Genomic DNA, 18,224 nt, shown 5'->3' with positions numbered 1-18,224 from the left:
AGTTCACCACCTCTCCACCTCGCGGCGCCAGCCTACTGGTGTCTAGGCCTCTTCCTCTGGACGCTAGTCGAGTACCTCCTCCACCGCTTCCTCTTCCACGTCGACGAGTACATGCCCGACCACCCACTCGCTTTGACAGCACACTTCCTCCTGCACGGCATTCACCACTACCTCCCCATGGACCGCTATCGGCTGGTGATGCCGCCCACGCTGTTCATCGCACTCGCCACGCCCTTCTACAAGCTCGCGCATACGGTGTTTTGGTATGATTGGTACGCGGCGGTTATGGTTTTTAGCGGTGGGATCTTTGGGTATGTGTGCTACGACTGCACGCATTACTTTCTGCATCATAAGACGCTGCCGGCGTATGTGCGGGAGTTGAAGAAGTATCACTTGGCGCATCATTATCAGAATTTTGAGCTTGGGTGAGTCTCTTCCTTGACTTTTGCGAGTGTGAGGGAAGCTTTTACTGACAACCGTGAAATAGGTTCGGTGTGACTTCGAAGTTCTGGGATTATATTTGGGGCACGCAGTTGGAGTACGCGAAGCCCCTAAAAACTCAGTAATTCGGCCTTCTCCTGCTCGCGAGCAGCGACCTTGTACAGTATATTACGCAAAGAGAGCAAGCAGCAGAATGTTTTGGATCGGATCGGCGCTGGAAAGAGCATGGCATGACATGGCACGGACCTCGGTCCTTCATCAGGCGGCAACCTGGGCCGCGTACACGGCGTTTATTAATAGACGATATATCGATATATGGGACGAAAGCAGCCAAGAGCGGTGCTGCCAATGTTTGCGGCGCAACGGAGAGCTCTCGAGCTTATCGGCTTCTTGAGCCTGCAATAATACCTATTTCACACTCACCCAAAACCTTTGTCCAGTCTGCGCCTCTGCTGATCTCCTTCTTCAACGGGGTCGGCGAGGGAGTCCACCGTAGTACAAACTCGCTCGTCCCACCATGGTAGCAGCAGGTACTATCCAAGCATGACAATCAGAGGAGCTGCACAGCGAAGTCACATTGAGGGAAGGCAAGATGATCAGGTTGGGTGCAGCACTGCTGCTTTACCTTTTCAACAATGTGAAGATCCGACGCAATGCGAACTGTTTGCTTCACTCAGCTGGGTAGGAAGAAGTGACTGGTCTTTCCAGGATCAGACTCGTGCCACTCAGCGCTAGCATGTGCTCTGTACTTATGCAACTAGATTTCGTCCGCATCGCTTTCATGCGCACCGCTACTGCCCACATCACCATTGTCCGAGTCGCTGTCATCAAGGCCGCTACCGTCCAGTCCGTCATTATCAGCTTCGCTGCTGTCTCTCTCGTCGTCACTCGAAATTTCCATGCACCTGAATCCATCGCAATCTTCAACATGATCATCTATGTAGCATTTGTACCGAGCATAGCCATTTCGCACCGCGTAAGCAAAATCCTGCCAGTGCGGGTAGCCACGAGCACGAGCTTTCTCCTCCAAGCGCCGGATGGCGCCCACTGCTGCGTCAAGATCTGTATAAAGTTGGCCATTCCGGTGACCTGCCGCACGACCACAGAGGGTTTGCAGTTCCTCCTTCGTGACCGATGCGCCCGGGGTCCTGTCTTTCGTCTTTCCCGGAACACCGAAAACGTGTTTCTGTAGGAGCAATGAAAGACATGACCCAAGATCGTGGCGGACACATGCATGTAGCATCTCATAGCGGACCGGGACAGGAAGACCGCACATTCCGTTCAATGCCAGTAGGTCAGTCAGCTGGTCTCTAGAGCGTGATCGATTTTCAGTGGTGGCATCATCGCTATCCACAAGAGAACCAGCAGCATCGATCTCGCGTCTGATCCGATCAGCCAGAAGAGTGCCGTCACAAGTGAGGGCAAAATTATTTGCACCAATCGCATACACCGTCATGGGCCCCGCAAATGTGTATGGATCGAAGCCCCACGTGAGTGCGCCTTTCAGACCTGCGCTCTTCAGGAACACATGGAGAAGTTCCGGTGCGGCTGGGTTGTTGTCTTCGCTCAGGAGGCAATCTGGAATGTATCTCTGAATTGAAAGAACGCACTCAGCGGCGCTTAGGGTCAAGCAACGGATCGCCACCGCGCAGTCGTCCGCCAGCTCAACTATTCCAGGTGCTGGTGGGCAACCTGCACTCAGACCCTTGAGCGCTGGATCCAGGACCGCATCCGCTGAAGACCAGGGCATAGTGCCATCTTTGAGGGCAACTTCGCAGGAAGCATTCAGCTTCTTGCGAGCTGCTTGGGTGAGGTCGGCATATTGGTTTCTCAGTACCTCAGAACTCACCACATTTGCCCAACTGATTGCATATATCTTCTGCAAGTGTGTGATTGACAGCCATCTGCTACTTCCGATGTGTTGTTGTAGCTCATCATAGTCCAGATACCTATCATTCTCTGATGCCGGCGATGAAAGTCGTAGGTAAACATCTCTAGCAACATTGCTATCTTCCCTATAATCAGTGTAGGCAAGGGCAACCAAAGCTCGGGTGTATGACTGAAAGCTAGGTAATGCTCTGAATGTTGCCTGGCATGCGTGGATCAGTGCCGGCTCTTGTGACAGCCAGAAGATCTGTTGAAGAATTTCATTTGGTAGATCTGACAGTGTCCTCGCGGAGCTCGCCTGAGTTGGAGGCTCTATTCGTGGCAGCTTCGTCGGAGGGAGTCCTTCAGCTTCGAGCGACCGTTCCCGTTTCCCGATACTTATCATGGTCACCAAGCAGAGAAGCAGAGCTTGCTGGATGGAAGATGCTAGGAAAGGAGCTCGAAGTCATCTACGGAGTACAGACGAAGTGGCGTGTCGCGTTCTAGGGTCTAGCTTATCTCGCCATCACGCGACTCTTGGCAAGGCCAATGCCTCACAAATATCGGACTGCGGACTTGTACCTACGTGCCAGTACTTCGATCACTGCAGAATCTCTGCTTCTACGAAGCCTTGACTTCTCCGTGAGAGAGCGTCGTTTCACAACACAACACGTAAGGTCTATGGTTTGACTTGGAGCTCCAGCTTCAACGCCGGTGAAAGCCGAGGAGAGTCCGAGAACTCAGCGTTGCAGCGCTCGCTACCAGAAGAATACGAAACAGCTGAGCCAACCATGAAACTCGCACGTACGAGCACGCCTGTCAAGATGACGGAATCAGGTGAGCGTGTGTATGGCCTCTGCTCAGTCACTCTTGTCTTCCCACGCCGCAAACGCAGTGAGGTTTAGTGCAGTATCTGCTCATTTGGGTGATGCTGGACTTCCAGCTTGTACGAAAGCAGTCTCGCGATGATCGACGAGCAATCCGTCCTCTTGGCGATAGTGCCCCTCGATTCATCGAGAAAGCTCCTGGTCTCCCTGCGCTGCCGCCGCTCGTCCTGGGACGACGAGCTGAGCTCATGTCGCTGAATCATGGGCGACACCTCTTACGTATACCTTGCTGACCCGAAGCCAACGTACTGTCGATGGGCGTAGCACCTCCTTCGCAGCATGCACTGCGAACTCCTGACGAAGGGGTCTGCTGAAACGTCCCTCAATTTCACGCCAAAACTGGGTACAAACTCTCCAATCAGCCAAGCTCACTTTAAGCTCGCCACTGACACGCTATAAAGCCCCGTGATAGGACAAGTCCTCGGGTACCTGCAGCAAATGGCTCCCAGAAATAGGTCCCGCTCTCGAAATGTCACCCTACCGGCGTCCAAGCTGAGCAATCTCCGACAAGCCGTTGTTCGATCGAAGTCTTCAACAACGCGGGTGGCTTGTCACACATTTGCATGCCCCAGCTGGAAACGGCGGCGCCAGGCGGCGCCACGCGAGTCGATGCCTGGCGCGGAAAGCTGTGAGATTGGTTAGATACCTAGGTAGGTTCGAACAAAACTGCGCAAGTTGCCACATCTTACTCCCTCCTTCTCGCCATCGCTTCATAATCGTCTGGTACGTTCGCACGGAAAGCAGTCGCTCTTTTACAGCTCTCGTTCTTCAGTTGATATATTCTCTCACCTAAGTCACTCTTTCGAGCCTTTATACATATACAAAATAAGAAACAGAAACAGACACAGACACAAGATGCAGAAGTCCCTCATTGCGATCGCGGCCCTCGCCGCACAAGCCTATGCTCAGTCATACACCCCACCAACAGACCAGACCTTTGGCGCGTTGTTGACTCCTGATCTCACCAATGTACGTTGCCCTGCTCTCCCACCAAACCACGAAGCCCCCTACTAACATCCCTCAGCCCGTCACCCAAGGCCAAACGACCAAAGTAACCTGGGACGCCTCGGGCCACGAAGACTCAACAGTCTCCCTCGTCCTCTGCCGCGGCGGCGGCGGCAACTGCGTGCCCGACTCGAACGCCATTGCAACCAAGCTCCCCGCCAGCGACGAGTCATACGAGTGGGCTGTCCCCTGCTCCCTACCCGCGGGCAAGCAGTCCACCGCAACAGGCTATGGCATGCTCATCATCGAAGACGGCACCGGTGTGTTTCAATACAGCACACAGTTCTCTGTGATTGCGAGCGCTTCGTGCGGTGGTAGCGGGTCGAGCTCGAGCTCGTCGTCTTCTTCCTCGTCCAGCGTTAGCTCGACTGGAAAGCCCGGTCCCACTGGTGGGCCTGTCAAGAACGGCACGGATATCGGTAGCGGGTTTGTGACTGGTGACTGGCCTTCCAGCACGGAGACCACTGAGTCTGGGACGACTGTTCTGCCGACGATCATTCCCACGGAGACACCTGCTGCTACTGGTGTTGCTGCGACTGGAACGGGATCAATCACTTATTCGACCGTTACGCAGCCTTCGGCTACCCGGCCAACGACGACCGCGACTGGTGTCAGTGGTGCGGAGAGGAATGCTGTTGGTGTGCTATTTTTGGGTGCGATGGGTGCTGCTTTCTTGCTGTGAGAGCGTCCATGATGAAACCCGGTTCGGTCGACTAGCACTGTCTTTGAGACTTGATCGGCAGAGGATTGCAAAGCATGGCGAAGCGGGTGTACTTGTGTGCGTTCGTTGTTGTGTAATGACCCAGCAACATCATGAAGAAAAGCATCTATTTGCGAAACTTCCTTTGCTCTCTCTGAAGTATCAGCTATCGCTGAATTTGATGTTGTGGCATGCTAACCACTACAGAATGTTCAGGATCGTGTGACCGGAAGTCGAAATTGACTAACGTCGCACAGACTCAGACTGCCCATGCAGGTCAGTCTGTGCACCCTGGCACCCTGCCTGCTTTGCATGTCGCCCGGACCGCGCTGTTGGGTCTTGCAGAGAAAAGCGTGACCTGTGCACACTGCTTGTCGCGCAATCGGGGCAGGGATTCACTGCCACTTCTCTGAGCTCACTTGCTCTGTCGCGATGATGCCGCTGTTCTGGGGACCCCAGTTTGATGATGTTCTTTTCGCCATGACGACAGATAGCTTGGGTTACCGCAATCCTCTCGTTGACTTCGCCCTCAGATTCGCAATCGAGGGGATGGACTCGTCGACCGCCTTGCCTAAGACTCAAGGCATATCTGGCAGAACAGTCTGCTTCAAACTTTGAATTCCCACAGCTTTCCGTCGATGCACTACCTCGAGAGATGTATCGCCATTTTTACCACGGACACCTGCAATCCAGGATCAGCGAAGACGATGACGATCCCCGCCATCATTTGTCGCGGCTGGAAGGCAAATCAACCTCGACTATCCACGGGCTTTGGGGGAAATGCTCTCCAGGCGCAGGCTCAATAGCAGCGTTCACAAAGAGGGTGTGCTGATCCGGCACCAAATGAGTGGCGCTGTCCTTGCATAAAGACATGAAGGCGTGCTCTTGTTTGACGAGATCTTGCAATCGGACCTGCTCCTCAGCGCTGGCTTCCTCAAAATCGTCAGCCGAAAGTCGCAGGTCCTTCGTCCTCGTCATTGACCGCGACTTTGCATTATCGATCGCTGTGAAATGAGTTGGCGGGATATCGGACGAGGTGCCGCTTCCAGCCCTCCAGTGCACGAATCTGGCGCCCCAGCCTCGTGGATGTGGCCGAAGCAATGGATCTTGGGTTTCACTTTGGCTACGGCGGTGAAGAGGTGCGGACAGCCGGCTCGTTCGCCGCGATTGGACATGTCCAAGATACCTCGTGGTGGCCCGTGGGTTATGGCAATATCAGTGTTGGGCTCGATGGCGAAGTTGTACGCCTTGTCGGGGTGGTACTGGAAGCCCCAGTCACCTCCCCATGCTGGCGTGTACTGACTGGCGTAAACTTTGAGTTGGGCGCCGTTTTGCAGGTTGAAGACGTAGGTGCCCTCGTCGAGGAGATGGATGTTGTCATCTGTTTTGTGGTCTTCAAAGAGGCCCTGGATCATCTCAGGTGTTCCGTACACTTGGTTCCAGAAGGAGAGTGGGACATCATCTGCGCGGTTGTAAATTATGGTCTGGAGTGCGGGTCCGTCCATGCTGAAATCGTGGTTTCCCAGTATGACCAGCTTCAAGGGTGCTGGCAGTTGTTTGAGTAGGTCTAGGGCGTTACGGAATTCTCGCACTGTTGAGACGTTGGTGAGATCGCCGCAGTGGATGGCGACATCCACTTGTTCCTTTGGTAGATCATGCTTCAGTGTGCACCGGCCATGTGTGTCGGAGATTATGAGGATTCGGGTTTTGATGTCTGTAGCCATCGTGTACAGCTGTGGTGCAGCAACCGAGATGCCAGTGGCTGTGGTTTGCGACATTTATACATGATCAAGGGACTCACCGAGGACTCAAAACTCTTGTAGACTCATCACATACGGATGAGTACCTATACGCGTGACTCACCTGGCTTAGGTGCCAACTCATCAGTACCACAGATGGTAGAACTCAAATTGATCGGCGCATCGATCCGCGTTTGACAGATCTAATCGTTTCGGGACGGCCCGCAATCGTCATCGATCTCGCGTCTCACGCGTCATGCTTGTACAACAACCCAGCCAAGGCGTCAATAGTGTGGTGATCACTCAACAACTTCTCTTTCACTCTTCCCACACATAGAACATCCCATACAAAGCACTCCCAGACCATGGCCTCCCAACTTGACAATCCCAAAACCTGGGCCACCGGAGCAGACGCACCCACCGAGAAACAGACCTCATTCCTCCAAACCCTCGCCAAAGAGAAAGGCGTAGAAGTCGATGCCAACAACCTCAACAAGGGCGAAGCAAGCGCGAAGATCAACGAGCTCAAGAACAAGGAAACAGCCGACCCTGACGCCACTGCCGATGAGCCAATACAGGATCCTAAAGAGTGGGCGACTGGGGATGATCCGGCGACGGGGAAGCAGACAGGGTACATTGCGGTCATGGCGAAGGAAGCAGGGGAAGATGTGAAAACGGAAGGTATGGGAAAGGCGGAGGCGAGTGAGAAGATTGGAGAACTCAAGAAGAAGACGGGGATGTAAACAATATCAGCAGGAAGAGAAAACCTTGGGCGTTCCATATCATACCAGACGAATATCTCACATGCCGCTGTTGTCGTACGGTCTGGCCATTCGTCCGTTGCTTGGTCTTCTATCTCGGACTGAGTCCATACGAATGTCGCTACTCCGAGTCCCGAGCTGCTGCATAGCAATCTGGGAACCATAGCTCGGTTGACCTGTCTGGCGCCGTGGATTGGAAGTTGGCATGTCTTCCATCAAATCGATAGGCCCTGTCATATTTGATATATCAGAGACCCTTTCAGCGTTGGTATTCGATATGTCTGGAATGCGCAGTGTCAAGCTCGGAGACTTTTGCAACAAGCTGTGCTTTGCTGTGACCTATCGTGTCGTGCTCTATCATGATGCTAATGGGCTGTCGGGTCGCCAGGCGGATCATGTGACGGCGAACCATAAGCCGAGGGTGACGGCGGTGGACTCTCAGTCTCCATCTCAGAGGCTTTCGGTGCCGGGATGTTGCGCATTGGTCTGGGGTCAGTCTGTTCAAGATATGTCTGAAGATGTTCCATGCTGGTCATCCGACGCTTGAACAAGGTCGTGGATATCGTCATGATTAGTGCGACGCCCGAGATAGCACCCAGGACGATTCCGGCGATAGCACCCCCTCCTAGCTTCGAATGACCCGAGCCGGAAGGTGTGTTTGCGCTCCCATTACTCGGCCCGTCCGCATATAACAGTGATCCAAAAGTCTCATATGCAACCACACCAATCTGTGATCGCTGCAAGCCTTGAATGGCCACACAGACATCCGAAGAGTTGACATCCGGAATGGTCAGACAGTATGTCATCAACGCCAATTGATTGTTCTGCACGCCCACAAGCTTTGAATCCGTAGCAATATCATTCGCCGTTCTTGCAGCAAGCCATGCTAGAATCGCGAAGATACCAAAGACGAATCCGATGAACAGTGCAAAGACTTGGAGCAGGACCGACCAGATGAATTGTGTCTTGTGCGGCCGTTGCGTCGCGATTTTGATGCTGACGCGTTTGAGGTCGCGGATCTCATCGATGAGCGTATTGAGAAGCGGCTCAAGCTGTGCCGTGCTATTTGCTTGTTCTGACTGACGTGCTGTGCTTGAATTAACATCTGCCATGGCGGACGACTTGGTTGTTTCATTGATCACTCCTTACTCCAACAGTCCTGGATCAGGCTGACCGCTGTCCAGCCTTTAGTCTGGAACCACAAGCTACGGTCTGCGCAGACACGGGACGACTGATGGCGGAAGTGCTTGGCTCGGATAGCAAACCGGTCAAAGAAGTAGTCAGTGCTGAAGCACTCACCTGAATGAAGAGCAAATCGCCAATGATGTTAGTGCTCACTCGCCAGGGGTATATCACGGGTTTCCGCGAATGCAAGCTGAATGCAAGCCGCAGCGAGAACTGCCACTGCCGTCTCAGATGGACCCTAGCGAACCTCGATGTGAGAGTCACCAAATGGTGTGCTTTGACTTGCAATTCTTATGCGTACAGCCATAACAGACAAGACTATCGATTTCGAGGATCTTGGTACCTCTGAGACGTGAAACGTGTTACACCATCAGATCACATTGTGCCGAGGTCGAGCGCGCGGTACGTCACAGCGAGAACTGGTCTTCCAGTCGTGATGGCCCGTGGCGTGGCTTCGCTGCACGATAGACCGTGTCCGTAGGGGCAGCGAGCAACAATGGATCACGATATGATAAGGTAAACTTCTCGAGTCCTTCAGGCGAGTCAGGTTCCAACCGGGGGCCTTCATGATATGCCAAGGCCTCGCAATGGAGCACGGCTAAACCTCGCCGAAAGATTTCAGTGCCGAAAGTAAACTACCAGAACTTTTTTTCGCAGACGACCAACATTGGTCACACCGTTATCGTACCTCAGCAGCGGTCAGAAAGCGTCATTATTCAAGATGGGTGAGAAGAAACGAAAGAGCCTCGACGCTCTCGCGGAAGCGCCGAGCAAGAAGAGCAAGAAAGGCGACGCAACCGATGTTCCCACTCAAAAGAAGAGCAAGAAAATCGAAACCACTGACATTGTTGTACCTACCGCTGCTGCTGTGTCCAAGCAGAAGAGGAAGCGTGCGGCTGACTTTCTGGACGACGACGAAGACGCTGGTGGAGTAGACGTGCCTGCTGCGCAATCAGAGTCAACCAAACCGAGCAAGAAGTCAAAGAAGAAGCAGAATGGCAGCAATGCAGCCGAAACCCTCACGGCCGACGGCTCAAATGGCGTGGTAGAGCACGCAGGCGACGAGCATGTCGAGACGATCACCAAGGCGCCTAAGAAGACCAAGTCTATGCAGCAAGAGGCGCAAGACACAGTCGACAAAGAAATCGAGGACGAGTTCGCAGCCTTTTCCGAGGATGACAACCAGTCAACAAAGATCATAGTCGACCCTGTCGGCTCTAACTCTGATGATGACGAAGGAACCAACATCGACACCACCGCTGCCCTTCTCACCGGACTCGACAGCGACAGCGATGACGATGCCGCAGACACCGGCGACCTCACCCGCACCCCCGCCCTCCCCGACTACAAGAAGACGACAAAGAAGCTCCGCCAAGCCAAAGAACAAAAATCCGGCGAGGATACCCCCGGCACAATCTACGTAGGCCGCATCCCTCACGGCTTCTACGAGCCCCAAATGCGCGCCTTCTTCACCCAATTCGGCGACATCACCCGCCTGCGTCTAGCACGTAATAAGCACACCGCTGCGTCCAAACACTTCGCTTTCATCGAGTTCGCAAGCTCCGAAGTAGCCAAGATCGCCGCTGCAGCGATGGATAACTACCTCATGTTCGGGCATATCCTGAAGTGCAAGTATGTCGAGGCGGAGGCGTTACATCCGGATACGTTCAAGGGCGCGAATCGAAAGTACAGGAAGATTCCGCATGTGAAGCTAGAGGGAAAGAGGTTGGCGGAAGCAAAGAGCGTAGAAGCATGGAGTCGCAAAAACGAGAAGGAGAAACACAAGCGCCAGAAGAAGGCGAAGTTGTTGAAGGAGAAGATGGGGTATGATGCGCCGAGTGGACGCTTGGTAGATCCGGCTGATGTTGTGGCGGCGGCGGCGAGCAAGCAAGCGCAGATCGAGGAGAAGCCGGTGGAGGAGCGCAAGGAGATCGCTGATGTGGCAGCAACGAATGGCATAGCGAACGGCACATCGAAGGAGAAGAAGGCGAAGAAGGACAAGAAAGCCGTCAAAGATCAGACATACATCGCTGATGCGGTGGTTGCGAATGGCTCAGCGCAGGAAAAGCAGACGAAGAAGGCGGAGACTGAGGTGAAGGAGACCAAGAGTGAGCCGAAGGACAAGAAGAAGGCCAAAAAGGTCAAGAGCGCTGCAGTTGTGGCTTAGGAGGCCTCGATTACGACTACCTCCAGCGTGAATGAAATCCCTCGGGCTGTTCCGGCATAAACTGAGCGTTTGCAGCAGCTGTTCGTAGAATGCTAAGATTCCAGGTCAGGGCGGACTCTGGGGGCTAGCACTGCCTTGCGAATCGAGCCTGGAATCTTGAGAGGAGCCTCAGTCGAGCGCCAAGTCGCAGAATCAATCATCATGAATTCGCTTGCCAGGGAGGCAGTTGTAGGGTACCAAATCTTAGTCGTCCTCGATCTTAGCACCGCTCCCAGTTTCGGGGAGACCTGTGCAGCGCCCGCCTGGTGTAAACTTGACTCCGACGTCCCCTAGCATCTGTTCGCACACCCAGCGCACGGTGCGAGTATGTAGAGAGCCTCCATTATCGCCGTTCATGTCACTGGAGTCCTCCTGACCGCCAATGTCGAGGTTGGCCATTCTCTCGGACACGTCTCGCTCGTTGCTATTTCCGGGCTTTGATTTTCCCTTCGCTCCTGCTTTTCTCTGCTTAACACTGTGCTTGCTGTTTCTGTGGCCTAAGACCTGTGGAGCACTCTGTACCGACGAGTCTTCGCTATTTGCCTCTTGTCCGGCACTGGAGGAGTCTACCCGAGATCCTCCTGTAGCCAATGCCTGCCAGATCACGAGTTGGTCTTCCATGTACTCATCAACGCAACTGCCGCTGTGCACCTCTCTCGCAATCTGTCTCACGACGTCGTTCGCGATGGTCTCTGCCAGGGCGGCCTCTACACCGACGTTCTTGACTTTTCGTCCATATAGAACATCCCGTCCAAGACGGTACCCTTCGGAAGTATGTGCTACGATGAGGACATAGGTCCGTGAGCTGGAGCCTGACTGTTTGAAGTTGAGGCTTGGTGTTGGAAGGGGATTGTCGAGTAGTGCGTAAGCAGCCAGCGTCCTCCCGATGGCCGAGAATATCGCGTCTGCGAACGAGCGAGAGTGTGCTAGAATGGTGACCGAGAGGCTTGTAATGTCGCCACGCTCTACCAGGTCGAAGCTAGAGAGCCTGAAAGCAGTCGCTGTCGGTCGAGACACACGGATAGAGGCCTCCCCAACGCCATCGATCCCATCAGCCCAGCCACGACGAGGAATTGCGACTTCAATTTTCGGTAGCCCTAACCGATCCAGGGTGGGAATTAGGACCTGCTGGACATACTCGCCACTCATGCTGCTGCTGACATTCGTGCCGCCTTTGATGGTAAGCTCCAATAGCGGAAGGTTCGTGCTGAAGACTATGAAAGGCAGGATAGCTTGGAGTATGAGCCAGACACTCCCAGGCTTCTTAAGCTCTATTGTTGACTTGGCTGGCAAGTTGACAATCGTCTGGGCTCTTCGCATCAACGGTCGAAACGTGAAGCTCTGCGAGCCGACAGCGACGTCAGAAAGTTTGGCACGACAAGCATCGGCGAGCCAATTCAGGGCCGCAAGGTGCGATTCCTTGAGTCCTCCCACCGCATTACGACTGGCACGTCCGGCGCGAATGTTCTCGATACGAATTGGAATGCATCGGATGGCAGATAAGGCCAACGCTACGCGTACCAGTTGACCGCCTCCCTCCAGGGTAGCGCCGTCGAGTGCAATCATGCTGTCTGAAGGCGATTCTGAAAAGGTTGGTCAGGGCGCCCTCTGTGCAGGCAACTTGAAAATCTGGGTTTCGGTATTTGAACGATCGAGTACCTTAGTATTCTGATGATCTGCGGGAAAGCATCTGGAATTGACATGTAAGAAGGTCTGAGGCGGCCTTTGTGGCCATGAGTCACTGTCAAAAACATTGCAGGCAAGCACGACTGTTGAGTCACTTTAGATCCATCACTTTGTCACCTGTGACAAAGCAGTGTGGACGAAGCTCTCACTGCCAGCTGGTCTTCTGGTACCCTTTTGGCACCCTGTATGCACCCTCAGACTGGTGGCTCCCGATAGGCACCCAAGCGCTGGACGAAGGATCGCGGTCACTTGCTGGGCTGGTCAGTTTGCGGGCGAATCTGTGATACATGACTCGAGTTCGCAACACATCTACCGCTGGAGCAGCGAGAATATGAGATGGTGCTCGCCTACCTTCACCTTATTCGAGATGCCTCTGGTATGGAAGCGAACAGACTCGTCGACGCCGAGGTCAGGTCAGGTTTAAGATCAGGAACATTACCTAAGCAATGTACTTGCAAATCATGTACCCACAGTTCATGGGGCGTTGAAGCGGGGGACGGAATAGTAGACCGCCTTCAAGCTTCTTCATCATCCACAGTGCCGGCTTCTTCAGGCGGAATTTGTTCCTCAGTGCCCGTACCACCCACCACATGCGCAAGTGACTCGCAACACGATTGCCATGGCCAACAATGACGACTCGCCCAACTCCAGCGTCGCCGGTGACAAGCGCAAAGCTGACGATGGACCTTCGCATACACGTTCGAAGCGCAACCGCTACATCTCCATCGCCTGCAATGAGTGCAAGAGGCGCAAAATCAGATGCAATGGACAGCAGCCATGTCAGCGCTGCGGCAACCTCAACCTGGAGTGCGTCTATGCGCCGAACTGCTGTACAAATTCGTTGAAAGACTCGACCGAGTTCCAGCAGATGCGAAACCAGATTGAGGCACTGCAGAACCAAGTCCATGATCTCTTCGCCCAGGTGAATGAGCTGCGTACACGACAAGATGCAGGCAGCTCAATGCCTGCACCGGACCCAATATTTGGTCCAGACCGAGCGCATTCGAGAACGCTTCCACACTGGTCTCGCCTAAGCGACAGCAGCAACAAAAGACGTTGCCCCCATTGTACGGTCCAACGAGCTCTATGTATGGCTTTGACATAGCCAAATCTTCGCTGCAGACCATGGGCGTGACAAACAACGCAGCCGAAGAGGGCGCCATGTCGACAGAACGAAGTCGCGCTACCTCTCCAGCTCCAATAGCCAGCATGCACCCACAAAAGGACCCTTTATGGCTACTAGACAGCAACGAGGTACAAAGACTACTTCACGTCTATGAAGAGGAGATCGGCATCATGTACCCCATCATCGACCATAAGAAGCTCGTCAAACATGCCAGCAGTCTGTACAAGTTCATTGGAGCAAGCCTACGAACTGGCTATGGGCAGCTCAATCTGCCCGGCGCTGACGCCTTTGACGATGAGGAGACGGTTGTACTGAAGATGATGTTGGCTATCATCTTGGTCGTCGAGGGCAATGGCCGCAGCGACCTGGGTCAGCGCTTCTTCGAATCTGCTAAACCAGCCGTCGACGTCAAACTTGTCACAAGCACAGGCATCACGTCAATCATCCTTCTCGTTCTGACAGCTACGTACTATTTCCAGTGTGATGATGAGACACAGGCGTGGCGCTTCATTGGTATCGCGTCGCGAATTTGTCTCGAGATGGGCTTGCATCGACGGAATGGACTGGCAAAGCACTTCACCAACGAGGCAGAGTATATGCAAGCTGTTCGTGTCTTCTGGGTGGTCTACGCTCTTGACAGGAGATGGAGCTTTGGCACGGGCATGCCATTCGCTTTGCAGGATGCCGACATCGACCAAAATCTGCCGGAACCGGTAAGTTGCATCATTTCTGAAACGTACTTGTATACTAACATCAATGACAGGATGATGAATATCCATACTTGAAGCACATTACCAAGTATAACCAAATTGCAACAAAGATTTGGTATCATAACACGGCCTATGACAGTGGCCAGGGAACCAAAAAGGACGAGATCGGCTTCCTCGACTACCGAATAGTGCAGTGGTATGAAGAGCTACCAGATTCCCTGAAATTCAATAATCGAGATCTCAAGAGCGAGAACGCCATGCCGAGTCGAGGAGTCCGTCGCTTGCGCATGCTGATGCACCTGCGGAAGAACCAAGCTCGAATCTCAATATACCGCCCAATTCTGCACTCAGCCACAAGCATCATGGAGAATCGACACCATGCACAACAGGTCGTCGACGTTGCCAAAGAGACCATCAATACATTGACAGGCGTCAACCAGATTTCTGACATCTACAGGACACAACAGATGTTGTTCAACTACTTCCTCGTGCAAGCCCTGGCTGTGCTCTTCCTTTCGGTCGCACATGCCCCCGCAGTATTCTGCAATCAGACTCGACAGGAGTTCTACGCTGCCATTGAGCTCGTCAAGGGCTTCAGTACAAAGTCACACGTGTCAAAGCGTCTTTGGCGGACGATTCGTGGTCTGAAGGAGATGGGAGACAAGATTGGCATGATGGCGCGAGGGCCGAATGACGACGTTAACGACCTGAAGAACGATCCCCACTCTGACGCCGCTGCCGCTATGGTTGGTATGGCTGGTCAAGGCGTTGAATATTCAATGGGCAAGACGAATGGTTTCGATGACCTTCATGCTAGCCCGGAAAATGCTCTTCAGATGTCGAACGAGCTTACGCATTTGTTTGAGATGGCGGGCAACTTTGGCAACTTCAACGGAGGTACACCTGGGCAGGGCGACTTCGGTACTCCTTTCAGCGGGAGGGATGATGGTGCTTTTGACTACGGCAATGCACCATTCGGTAATGAGCCGGAGTTCAGCAAGATTCTCAGTGAGTTGCTATAGATACTAAGTAGGTTATTGGCATCGAGAGCAGAATAGTCGTTGAAAAGAGGCAGGCAGTCTTATAGCGAACTGGCACCGGGCTTTCAGTAACAGTCGCAGACACAACACAGAAACTTCCATGCATAGACTACCCTCAAATGTGAATGACTCTCTGGTGCTTGGGTGACTTTGGATGGCAGCACTTGCCAATAAAGTGCAGCATGTGCTGATGGCAGTCCTGAAGGTACTGTACAACCCTAACCCTCCTCCTTCCAGATGCTCAGATCTGGGATTCTTCAACTTTCATGGCGGGCTGCGTGACAACAACTTAAACAACATCTATCATTTTCGACTTGCCGCCCAGCCTGAGGCAGTCTACTGAAAGTCATTGTGTTACTTGCAAGTTCCAACCAGTTCTAGAGGTCTGGACACGTTCGCATATATCTGTCGCATTTCCACCAACCGAGCCAGCCCACTTGATATCCAGCCTGATCCCACGCGGCGTGCGATATTCCACAAACTCAGCATTTGGACCTGCCCCTGTTCAGCGATAGGCATGGCAACGGCGACCTCACCGCCGCTCAGGTGAAAGCTAGTCATTGCTGGCAGCGATAGTGTCCTCGGTCACCATCACCAACCCCACCATCCACCCACCTAATCAGAGCAAAAAGCCTGGCGCAGAGTGTGTACGGCGATCTAAACCGGCAGGGTGTCTGTTCCAACACCCTCGGCGCTGGCCACTGGCCTGGAAGGCCTCGAACTCGACCAAGAACAGTCCGATTACAACGAATATTTCACGACATCCTCCGCAACCATAACAGACATGTCGCAGTCCTCCTCCCAGACTCCAGACAGCTGGATTGCCCAATTCTGCGGCCTGGTTGGACACGAGTACTTTGCCGAAGTCAGCGAAGAGTTTATCGAGGATGACTTCAACCTCACGGGCCTGCAATCGCAGGTCCCCATGTACAAGGAGGCGCTAGAGATGATATTAGACGTGGAGCCTAGCGAGCCCGATTCGTCAATGCTGTCGGGAGATGAAATAGAAGAGGAGGAACAAGAAGAGGAGGAAGACGATGACGGCTTACTTGGAGAGGAACTCGACGAACCTGCGCAGAATGGCGGAGCAAGACAATCAGCTGGGACGTCTTCAAACCGACGGCACAACAGGACGAATAGTGACACCTCGGTCATCGAGTCATCCGCTGAACTGCTGTACGGCTTAATACACGCTCGCTACATTACCTCTAGACCAGGTATTCAGCAAATGATGGAGAAGTACGAATTGTCACACTTTGGATATTGTCCAAGGGTAAATTGTGGCGGCATTAGAGTTGTGCCTATTGGGTTGACAGATACTCCTGGTCAGCAAACGGTCAAGCTATTCTGTCCGAGCTGCTTGGACGCATACACACCGCCTAACTCACGGTTTCAGGCTGTCGATGGCGCATTCTTTGGCACAACGTTTGGCTGTTTGTTCTTCATGACGTTCCCAGATCTGGAATTTGCGCCTCCGAAGCGGAAGGCTACGAAAGAAAACAACGCAAACGCAGGAAACGAGGACGCGGAGAGTGTGGTGGGTCAGGGCGAGCGCGGCGGACCAGGCATGACTGCAAGCCGATCGAGTAGCCTCACGTTACCAAACCCTCCAGCCGTTGCAGGCTCATCCACACAACAGAATGACAAAGGCTCTCAAGGTACCGCCGTGGCGGCTATACCGCCCCAGCCTGCGTCAATCAACGGCGTAGCGACACAAAATCTCGCTCCCGGCCTAGGGAAAGGCAAGATCTACGAACCTAGAATCTATGGCTTCAAAGTCTCGGAACGAGCGAAGGGTGGTCCGCGCATGAAGTGGCTCCGGTCACGCCCGCAAGACGTCAACACATTAGATGAAGCTCGTCTGTACCACGAAGTGTTCGGTGGCGAGGTAGATGGAGAACTAGAACAGAAGACATCCGAAGAATCTACCCCAGCAAACGTTCCTCACGACAACGACGGCGATGCAGTAATGGCAGGACAACAGTCTCGACCGGTCGCGCGCAAAAGTTCGAAACGGAAGGGTCCGTCGGCGACGGCCACAAGGAGAACAGCGGAGGATCCGGAGCCTCCAGAAGCAGGATAGGATCTTGGCAACGACTCGAAAGCCAATCCTCGCAAGCCATCGGATTCTCCTCTGCCTCGGAGCTCTGCTACGCCAGAGAAGCCCTCCCGCAAGGCCCTAGCCAAGGCTGAGGCACGAAAGATCGGCGTAATGCGACACGCAGTGAAGGCCTTGAACCTGAATGGAAATTCGCGGATGGCGACAGCAACGCCAAGGACTGCAGAGGATCCGAACAATGAAGCGAAAGAGATCCTTGGGGGAGATCACAAGATGGTGCCTCGGTGAAGTTGAAGCATTCCAACAAGTCTCTGTATGGAAGGCAAGGAACACGAAGTTGAAGACTGGGCATCTAGCGCAGGCGTAATTTTATGTTAACGCTCAGCAGACAGGACAGATCGAGCATGAAATTCTATTCGTCGCTACTCTCCAAGCTTCTATTATGTTTCTTACCCTTGGACATGAGCACCCATCATGCTCTTTTCCTCAACGTCACATACGTTCCTTCCACGCACAACTACCACAACGTGCGTACTCTCGCTCTTAAGTTCCATGCGCCTCATGACTGTACCCCACGTCTCAAGGCCTGACTCGAGACATTATGCGCGGGTTCGATCATTCACAAGCTACATCGGATTTAAGTCACATCAATCAATGGACTCTACCTAGGTAGATATCGGAATCTGAATCGACGTTGAAGATGCGCACCAGGACTTTTGCCTGATTTCCATCACAGGACCTTTGTGGGGACGGTGGGCGGGGGAGGTGGTGGGGAGGAGGTGGCCGCGAAGCGGCCACCGACTCACCACCACC

The 18,224-nt window shown here is 53.5% G+C and overlaps 10 protein-coding genes across 10 annotated transcripts; 6 read left to right on the top strand and 4 right to left on the bottom strand.

The window, feature by feature from the left end:
• Positions 1-46: 46 nt before the first annotated feature.
• AB675_8985 (uncharacterized protein) lies at positions 47-566 on the top strand (the record flags this gene model as incomplete). The annotated part of the gene is made up of 2 exons (XM_018149480.1): positions 47-425; positions 488-566. Coding segments are annotated over 2 exons (458 nt in total), but the record flags the coding sequence as incomplete, so codon positions are not given.
• A 632-nt stretch (positions 567-1,198) lies between these two features.
• Positions 1,199-2,191, bottom strand: AB675_8984 (uncharacterized protein; the record flags this gene model as incomplete). The annotated part of the gene is made up of 1 exon (XM_018149479.1): positions 1,199-2,191. The coding sequence occupies one exon, from the start codon at positions 2,189-2,191 to the stop codon at positions 1,199-1,201; it is 993 nt and encodes a 330-aa protein (XP_017994275.1).
• Positions 2,192-4,049: 1,858 nt separating this feature from the next.
• AB675_8983 (uncharacterized protein) lies at positions 4,050-4,881 on the top strand (the record flags this gene model as incomplete). Its single annotated transcript, XM_018149478.1, has 2 exons — positions 4,050-4,163; positions 4,219-4,881. 2 exons carry the CDS (start codon positions 4,050-4,052, stop codon positions 4,879-4,881), a joined length of 777 nt encoding a protein of 258 aa, XP_017994274.1.
• Positions 4,882-5,622: 741 nt separating this feature from the next.
• Positions 5,623-6,623, bottom strand: AB675_8982 (Metallophosphoesterase domain-containing protein 1; the record flags this gene model as incomplete). Its single annotated transcript, XM_018149477.1, has 2 exons — positions 5,623-5,903; positions 5,933-6,623. The coding sequence occupies 2 exons, from the start codon at positions 6,621-6,623 to the stop codon at positions 5,623-5,625; spliced, it is 972 nt and encodes a 323-aa protein (XP_017994272.1).
• Positions 6,624-7,003: 380 nt separating this feature from the next.
• On the top strand, positions 7,004-7,381 carry AB675_8981 (uncharacterized protein; the record flags this gene model as incomplete). The annotated part of the gene is made up of 1 exon (XM_018149476.1): positions 7,004-7,381. The coding sequence occupies one exon, from the start codon at positions 7,004-7,006 to the stop codon at positions 7,379-7,381; it is 378 nt and encodes a 125-aa protein (XP_017994271.1).
• Positions 7,382-7,764: 383 nt separating this feature from the next.
• Positions 7,765-8,511, bottom strand: AB675_8980 (uncharacterized protein; the record flags this gene model as incomplete). Its single annotated transcript, XM_018149475.1, has 1 exon — positions 7,765-8,511. One exon carries the CDS (start codon positions 8,509-8,511, stop codon positions 7,765-7,767), a length of 747 nt encoding a protein of 248 aa, XP_017994270.1.
• A 794-nt stretch (positions 8,512-9,305) lies between these two features.
• AB675_8979 (putative RNA-binding protein) lies at positions 9,306-10,751 on the top strand (the record flags this gene model as incomplete). The annotated part of the gene is made up of 1 exon (XM_018149473.1): positions 9,306-10,751. The coding sequence occupies one exon, from the start codon at positions 9,306-9,308 to the stop codon at positions 10,749-10,751; it is 1,446 nt and encodes a 481-aa protein (XP_017994273.1).
• Positions 10,752-10,994: 243 nt separating this feature from the next.
• On the bottom strand, positions 10,995-12,356 carry AB675_8978 (RNA 3'-terminal phosphate cyclase; the record flags this gene model as incomplete). The annotated part of the gene is made up of 1 exon (XM_018149472.1): positions 10,995-12,356. The coding sequence occupies one exon, from the start codon at positions 12,354-12,356 to the stop codon at positions 10,995-10,997; it is 1,362 nt and encodes a 453-aa protein (XP_017994269.1).
• Positions 12,357-13,095: 739 nt separating this feature from the next.
• On the top strand, positions 13,096-15,334 carry AB675_8977 (putative transcriptional regulatory protein; the record flags this gene model as incomplete). The annotated part of the gene is made up of 3 exons (XM_018149471.1): positions 13,096-13,398; positions 13,485-14,315; positions 14,366-15,334. 3 exons carry the CDS (start codon positions 13,096-13,098, stop codon positions 15,332-15,334), a joined length of 2,103 nt encoding a protein of 700 aa, XP_017994276.1.
• An 802-nt stretch (positions 15,335-16,136) lies between these two features.
• Positions 16,137-17,435, top strand: AB675_8976 (Casein kinase II subunit beta-1; the record flags this gene model as incomplete). The annotated part of the gene is made up of 1 exon (XM_018149470.1): positions 16,137-17,435. One exon carries the CDS (start codon positions 16,137-16,139, stop codon positions 17,433-17,435), a length of 1,299 nt encoding a protein of 432 aa, XP_017994278.1.
• Positions 17,436-18,224: the final 789 nt, after the last annotated feature.

The sequence above is a fragment of the Cyphellophora attinorum genome (assembly GCF_001299255.1).
Source record: "Cyphellophora attinorum strain CBS 131958 chromosome Unknown Contig68, whole genome shotgun sequence".
Lineage (NCBI taxonomy): Eukaryota > Fungi > Ascomycota > Eurotiomycetes > Chaetothyriales > Cyphellophoraceae > Cyphellophora > Cyphellophora attinorum.
Note: the sequence above shows the minus strand (reverse complement) of the source record. Positions and strands in the feature narration are given on the sequence as shown.